Consider the following 8,627-nt stretch of genomic DNA (forward strand, 5'->3'; position numbering starts at 1 on the left):
TGGTCAACAACCATCTCAGTTTAAGAGAGTTTGTATAGTGTTGGTTCCTTGATTTCAGACAACTTGAAAGCCCTGGTCATAGTTATCTAGAAGATGAAATGTATAAAAGGGTTCCTTTGTCTCGTGTATAGGCTTTAAAGTCTAAGAGTCTAAGTGAATATTCTGTCTTAAGCAATATCAAAAGGCGCATATAAGGTCATTCACTAAAAAATTTGTCCTTAAGTGTTGGGACTTGGAAAGTTTGTCTTAGGAATTTATGTTATTCCACAAAAGAATAATGATGCCTATCTGGGATGTTCTAGAAAGATTTACCTACATGGATTTGGTAGGGGTAGATGTAATTGAGAAGTAGAAAAATGAATGTTAGGATGGTCTTCAAAGAAAACTGCATTTTGCAGTTTTTGTATCTGATAACTGAAAAGGTCCATTACCCACTGTTTATTCCAGCAAAACAGGTTCATTGTTTGATGGCAGAAGATCTCAATATGACCCTAACTTTCAGCATTTTATGATGTTCATTTGTGTCACTAGTCACTACAATTGTTTAGATGCTTCTGACTTGCATTCTAAGAATTCTACTAAGATGATTTATCTTGCCAACAACATTTTCTTATCGGCTTTTAGTCTATTTGTTTATGTACAGTTTTTAAAAGCTTCACATTTTCTAGATACAACTATACTTTAACCAACTTTCAGCAAATAAGCCTCTAGCAAAAAGCTCATCCAAATGGAAACAAATGGATCCATTCTATAGGATTTTTAGATTATGAGATGTCTTTAACATTATATCAGCAAGTAAATGACGTTGTCATTATCTATAATTTCTATCATTATTGAGTTTGTGTCTAATGATAGGTCATTACCATAACAAATCTACTACTAAGTCTCGTATTGTTGTATACTTTATTTTAGTAGCAAATGAACTCATCAACATTTTCTTGGTTTTATTTCAAAGAGTTGTGTATAGAAGACCATCATCTAATGGAACACCGCCTTACAATATTTTCAATTCATCTGCCATCTTTAACAGAGTTGTAACTTGAACATTTTTTCTTTAAACAAGGGACCTCGCATTATTCAATTTTGTCATTTATCTAATTCTTGGTTATTAAATATATATAGTACTTGTAACGAATTACATATATTCATGTATTTGCAAAGAAACTATACTGCTGAACATCATTAACAATCAACCGAACTGCAGAAATTGTGGTTACAACAGTAAGTAGAGAAAAAAGAATAATGTTGGACCAATGCCATGCCTTCTTTTCTAGTCTGGCTGTCTTTCCTTTGACCTGTCACAGGGATAGAGAAAATATATTTTAGTTGTACTTATTGCTTCTTTAATATCTTTCATAAGTAAAATCAAAGCAGTCCAGAAAAGGTTAATTACCTTGAGAAAAATCATACTTGGGAACACAAACGTTATAGGTATGAGTGTAAATGATCCAAACAAGTTCACAAAGTCCCCCATGAAAGGAAAAGCTGCTGTCACGAATGTATTAAATGAGAAGAGGAGTGCTCGCACATAGAATCTACGTTTGATGTTTTCTTTCGAATCCATGCTCTCATCAAGCTTTAGGAACTTAGTATCAAGGGTCTCATGAATTGGTGCAAGAAACATCTATATTCATTATCAGCACAATGAATCAGACTTCAGTTGAAAGGTCCCCGTAAAGTCATTACAGCAATTTAATCATACTGTTCATATAGTTTGCTATCTTTTAGCTTTTTGTGGACTTTGAATTTTGTGTACTGGAAAAAATTATAATTGTAACGTTTCAACAAAGCATAAACGTCAAGTAGAAGCTTGGTAGTAATAATAATAGAAGTTTTGCAAAAGGCTTTATGGGAGTCCTCTGCCTTGAAGGTCAAGTTCTTTAGTAATTTCCCATAACCTAAGGCTTACTAGAAAATAACTTGGAGGTGACCTTTCCTATCCTGCTAAGGAGTATGGTTAAATCTGAGCTTAACCTTAAAAAGAAAATTAAACTATATATCTTACATGCTGGGAGACTATAGACTGTAGAAAGGCAGCAAAGTTGATGACAATCTTGACCCATTTGGGACCGCTTAGCTCTTCAGGAAGGTATGTGGATACCACTGAACCATAAGCCCAGTAACCTACGATGCTTACACCATAATAAACTAAGAGCCCTGCAGTATATTGAGTATATAAGGCTTTTCTCATGTTCTCGACTGCTGGCTTGCGCAAAGTTGACTGCAGAGTGAATATAGAAAGATTAATGGTGAATTATAGATTTTGAAATGAACTTACTCTTCATAATCTATCTATATTACTATAGTAACCTGTATTTCGAGTAGCAAGCCGGAGGTGTTACAAACAATAATGGCTGAAATTGCACCAAAGCCATTGAACACCTTGTCTGCTTTACTTCCATGAATTTTATAATCTTTGTTTTTGTTAGATTTCCCTGCCCAAAATTGCTACAAATTAATGTTTAAGTAAAGCATGTAGATGGTAACAAAGCTTCCACAATGCATCATTGTTAAAAACATTTCAAGGACAAAATAGGCCGAAGGCAAAGTATATCTACCGTCCTTAACTAGTACCACCAGAAGGATGATAATGTAAGTGAAGGTGAGGATGGTAGAGATTCCTAGCCATCTTCTCATTGCGGACATAGTTGGAATGAGAAATGCGAATAAGAAGTAGGCTGCTCCAGTGATGATGATGTAATATTGGAGCCTCAAGGGTGAATCACTAAATTCTGAATTGATCTCCTGCTTCCAGTGAAACATTCAAGAATTGGTACTTTAGTACACATAAACAAGCAACATACTATGCTTGAAATTATTAATTACCTTAAGCGCTTTACCACCGAGGAGAATGAAACCCATGTTTCCAAGAAGAATGGTCAAGTATTGGAACACCCAGGTGATATAATACATTTCTCTGCCTTGAAAACAAAGAAATAAATAGTTTAATGGCTTGTATTTGACTCTTTTGACAACCGGGACATTAAAGACATACATCCTTGTAAATTTTTGTTAGTATGTGATAAAACTTACCAAAAAGAAAGCCCATAAGATCTCTGTATCTAATGAACCTCTGGCCATTGATGAAGTGAAAAGCAGCCAGGAGCCAGTTAGCATAGGCAGTGTAGAGACCCACAACAACCAGGCATATGATACCCCAAGTCCAACCCAGAGGCACCAACATAAGATTTGAAAAACTCAATATGTATCCGCAGTTGAAACCTGTCACCAGCAGCAACCCAACTTGCTGCCAGGAATCTATAAATTCATATCAATTAATGGTAGTGAAGAAACAAAACCTTGATGCATTTGGAGCCTATTTAAATAGAGTAGAGCTTAATATAATCCTTTTTATATAACTAAACATGAAGAATAAAACAAATTCAGTGGACTTATAAGGCCCGGAGATAAATATTGGTGTATAAAACTGTAAATCTCTGAAAATAGAGAACATACTATGTTTATGCTTTTCACTATTCGTTATTTGACTTAGTTCTATGCTATAAAATCCACTTAAGGCCTTTTATCATAGAGAAGAAACAAAACTTAGAACAGATTCAAATAGAAGTTGCATTAAAACAGCTGAGAAGAAAACCAGTTGAACATGATGTGGAGGACGTATAATCTCATGTATAACTAAACATGAAGTGAAAATCCAGTTGAATTGAATATAGAGAGTAAACATACCATGGTCTATGGTATGAGCAGATGTAAGACCATTTTCATGTTTTACACTGCTCATTATTGGACCTTGTTCGGTACTGAAAGCTTCTATATTACTTGTTTCTTCCTTTGTTTCCATTGCTCCTATGGAGTTGCTAGCTACCTTGGATCCCAATTTATTTCTGAGACTTTGTACAGGCTTTTCTCTACAATGATAATCATGGTGAGAGTAGACTTTCTAATTCAGGAACTCATAAATGTGACATCAAGCTGCCGTCATTAGAGCATGTACTTCAAATTATTGGACTCGGGGAGTCAAATTTGACCGATCAGTGAAAAGGATAGACATTTTAATGATACAAAATTTTTACAGTACTTCTTAGAATCCTCGATAGACTTAGTTATTATTGGTGCTTGATAAAACTATAAAAGTAGTTTCAATCTGAGTCTATATTAAATTGATATTTTTCCGATCACACTATGAGAATTTAACAAATTGTGAAAAAGGTTTTGTCTTAATTGTAGATATACATGTTTGAGTGAACATGAAATATAAATAAGAGAAATATTATGTTCACAACATTTTTATTACAAATCTTAAGTGATATGTTGTTATTGGTTTTTATGGGTGGGCAAAGAAGTAATTTTAAGTTGTGAATTCAAAATTAAAACTAACAACTACTTGCCACATATGATTTGTTGTGAAAATATTATGGATGTAATACATCTTTATAAATAAAGAACTTGAATTTTTTTTTTATACTTAAACTTTGGCATTAAGTGGGGTCTTGACTCAGGATTGTTCAAAACTTCAGCTAACCTAATCGAAAATCATATATCTAGTCATCCTACATTCTTCATGACGATATCAATTGGGTCCTCCATAGTGAGACCCATAAAAATAAAGAATTTGTGATTTTTTTAGTTAAATAAGAATTTGAAAATTTATATACATAGTGGGACTAAATAAATTCTATATACTTAAACTTTGGCATTAAGTGGTGTCTTGACATAGGAGTGTATGAAACTTTAGCAAGCCCAAATGAAAATCATATATAGTCATCCCACATTCTTCAAGATGATATCAATTGGGTCCTCCATAGTGGGACCCAAAAAAATAAAGAATTTGAGATTTTTTTTATTTAATAAGAGTTTGAAAATTTATATACATATTAGGACTAAATCAAATCTATATACTTAAACTTTTGGCATTAAGTGGTATTTTGACACAGAAGTGTCCAAAACTTCAGCAAACTCAATCAAAAATTATATATCTATTCATCCTGCATTATTCAGGCCAATATTAGTTGGGCCCACCATAGTGGGACCCATATAAATAAATAAAGAATTTTAGACTTTTTTTATTTAATAAGAATTTGAGAATTAATATACATAGTGGGACTAAAATCAAATCTATATACTTTAATAGCAAAAAAGAAAAAAAAAATCTATATACTTAAAGTTTAGCATTAAGTGGTGTCTTGATACAGGAGTGTTTGAAACTTCAACATGCCCAATCGAAAATCACATATCTAACCATCTTGCATTCTTCATGCCGATATCAGTTGGGTCCTCCATACTTTTCTGTTATCATATTCTTATATTTGATATTAAAGTAAATCTTAGAAACAGCTTAAGTGTTGTACCTTAGATTTTTTTTTTAATTTAATAGACATAGATCAAATTTGAGAAGTATTTTTAAAAAAAAAATGAATTAGAGAATTATTATAACACCAGCAATGTGTTATGTTAAAGTCTTAATTAAAAACTCTTAATTAAAAACTCCCAAGGTAATAACTCCCGAAGAATGCATTATGCATTGGGTGGTCCCCGGGGTTACATCTATTAAGCTTTTTATATTCATTAATTTCTTTCTCCTTGTTCACCTTTTAAAAACCTTTTTGAAAAATTAGCATTATCAATTTATTGGGTTTGACAAAGATTCCACGTGCTGTCCTAGTGTCCTCTTATCATTACATAATCAGGCGTAAAACTCGGCTTACATGCGTGCCCACTTGCACCCGAGTTCCTGCATTTTTTTTTTAATTTCATTTTAAATCTTATAATTTAGAAATAATCAAAATTAAATCCTATAAAGTAAACTTTTAAAATTGGTACATCACCATAAAATAAAGATTTACTATAAAAAAAATATTTAAGTGAATTTTAATTAGCTTATCAATAAAAAAAAATTATTGTCAAATAAGATATATGAAAAAAAAAATCAAAAAAACAAAAAGAAAGAAAAGACATTAGATGTTGGACTAAAACTCTAAAAGATGGCTGATGGTGAAAGCTATGGAAATCGGGGTGGCCTTTGCTTGGGATGTTGGTATAAGGGATCTTGGAATGTGATTCCAAGATAGTGACCGACACTGTTCTAGGCTTATATACTCCTCCTATAATTGTCTTCAATGTTCTGGTTGGTCTAGCTCACAAGCTAAAAGATTTCAGATTATTTCAAATCTCCCACATGAAATAACAAGACAATAAACTTGCACATTTATTGGCAAAATTTGCCAAAAAAATACGATAATATTAATAATTATGCAACATAGGTAGAGAAAAATTCATCGTTAATTGAGTCAATTATTGCTCATAATATACTGAATTTATTTTCTTCTTAATAAAGTTACACGTCTAAAAAAAATTAAAATAATAAAGATGGCTTATCTAATTGGGGACAAATTTCCAACGCAACATTGGAATTGAAAGGAATGTATTGGTGGGCAGTAGAACAAGATGTGCACGCATTTTTCTTAGCCATCCATTTGCAATTTTCAAAAGAATATTCGAATTTTGTTTCTAATCAAAGGATCAAAGGAAAATACAACTTTTTTGTTGGGGTGGATTGAAAAGGTTGATTTTGAAAACAGAATATTTGTATTGCCTCTTGTGCATAAAGCCATAAAGTATTACATCAATTTCGATTCTAAATTTTTTTTTTCTTCTCAAAAGTTTAGGATTTAATTTTGGTACCTTTAGAAATAATAGGATTTAAAATGAAATTTATTTTTATTTTTTTGGGTCATAACATCATCATGACATGGCAGCTCTTTTTTAATACATGATCATGTTCCATCACTATTTCAACAGCTATTGAGTCAGAACTTTTGTTTTTGTTTTTCAAGAATCATTGAGTCAGACTTTACCATCTAAATTTGCTAACATAAATATATATATATACTATGACGTTTATCAAAAAAAATATATATATATATATACACACACACTATGACTTATTCTTTAATGTAAGTTAGTGGAAAGCAACATAGTCCAAACAAAGACCAAGCGCTAAGAAGCTGAACTGTCTTCATTTTGTGCACGTATTTTGATTTTCAAGCACCGACTGGAGAGTCTCAAATGACCACTTAAAAATGAATATTTAAATTACATAATTGGTGGTATATCAATTTATAATCTCAATATGGTCATTGGTGGTATATCAATTTATAATCTCAATATAGTAAAATTTGTAGTACTTATAGCACTACTAAAAAGAGATAAGGTGTAAAAGTGTTGATTCATTAAATGCATTCTATTGGCTAATGGAGGGGGTTTTAATTATTGTTTTTTTGTGAAACAGCCTTAATAAAAAAAAGGGTAAAACTAAGATATTATTCTTTAGGAAAAATTGTCTTTGATTCCTCAATTAAATTAAACAATGAGATCAGGTAAAAAAAAATTTTAACCATGTGATTGTATTGAGTCTATTGACTAATGAGCCATATGATTCCAATTTAATTATTATTAAAAAGAGTGGCATTTTTTTTGGGTATTTGTCAGTATAACCATGATGTTGAATTTAATTTGGTGACCTAAATTATTGCATTTAAAAAAAATTATTTAATTTTTTCCTAATTGACCACGTGGATATATGTATTAGACGATAATTAGTTATTGTGCTCACGAAAGTGACAAGATTATACAGAATGGTCAATTGTCAGTTTACGTACTACAAGGATTTAATAAGTCAATTTTGTAGCACAAAAACTGTGTTTGATAATGACCCATATCACAAGAGACCTCTTTGCATTGAAACCTTATTTTAAATCAACACGGATAGAATCGTATTACATTAATATCTTGAATAGATTCTCAAAAAAAAAAAAAAAAACTTTTTTTTTTTAGCAACAAAAAAAAAACTTGAATATCATGCCCCGCCATTGTAAGATATTACTTTACTAACATTTTTAAAAAATAAGATTTAATATAATAAATCTGAACTAGTATAATATAACATATTGAATATTAATATCTTTAATATGCATATATTATATACATTTGGTTCAAGATATCCATGATGTAACTCTAAATAATGTTATACAATTATATTTTGAAAATCTCATTATGAGATTATATGTTCTATATGTTTTTAATATGTATACCAATTTTCATGTCAATTATGTTTTATTTACTATTCGATCTATAAACTCATATTTTATACATTATTTTAAACTATAAAAATTTAATTTTAAACAACTCATTGATAACATAACTATTGATTTTTTATCATATTAAAATTTTACAAGTATGAAAAATATAAAAAAATAATGTAATCGGATAGTAGATTTATTAAAATTTAATATATATGTATGTATGTATGTATGTATGGGTCACCCGCCCATCATTGTAAAGTCTTATCGTTTTAAAGGTCAATTGGGATATGCTTCTTTTTTGAGAAGGATATGCACGTAAACTCATGTAAGTAAACGACACCATTTTGTGGGAAATCGATACATATCGGTGATGACAGAACGAGTCGGCCATTCAATTGATTCGATAATGGACTCCAATTTCAACATCTAGTAGCCCGCTAATTTTGATTTGGTAAAAAAATATCCAAAGCAATGAACAAGTTGGCAATAAAAAAATCTAGGAAGAATTTCAGTAAAAGCTTAGGCTTATCATTGGGTTTGGCAGTTTGTATAAATATCACTAACCTGTTATATCATTAAAATATT

General features: G+C 30.9%; 1 protein-coding gene across 2 annotated transcripts; it reads right to left on the bottom strand.

Moving 5' to 3' along the window:
• Positions 1-1,089: 1,089 nt before the first annotated feature.
• LOC142630546 (proline transporter 1-like) lies at positions 1,090-3,906 on the bottom strand. Of its 2 annotated transcripts, none has more exons than XM_075804541.1 (8): positions 3,688-3,906; positions 3,034-3,258; positions 2,827-2,921; positions 2,559-2,745; positions 2,311-2,435; positions 2,006-2,221; positions 1,394-1,624; positions 1,090-1,295 (listed from the first exon to the last, which is right to left on the bottom strand). In XM_075804541.1, exons 1-8 carry the CDS (start codon positions 3,800-3,802, stop codon positions 1,146-1,148), a joined length of 1,344 nt encoding a protein of 447 aa, XP_075660656.1. In that variant the 5' UTR covers positions 3,803-3,906; the 3' UTR covers positions 1,090-1,145. The 2 variants fall into 2 exon arrangements, with proteins under 2 accessions (XP_075660656.1, XP_075660657.1); XM_075804542.1 differs by having other exon boundaries at positions 3,034-3,247; positions 3,688-3,831.
• Between the last annotated feature and the right edge of the window lie 4,721 nt (positions 3,907-8,627).

The sequence above is a fragment of the Castanea sativa genome, chromosome 4, assembly GCF_040712315.1.
Source record: "Castanea sativa cultivar Marrone di Chiusa Pesio chromosome 4, ASM4071231v1".
NCBI classification, from domain to species: domain Eukaryota; kingdom Viridiplantae; phylum Streptophyta; class Magnoliopsida; order Fagales; family Fagaceae; genus Castanea; species Castanea sativa.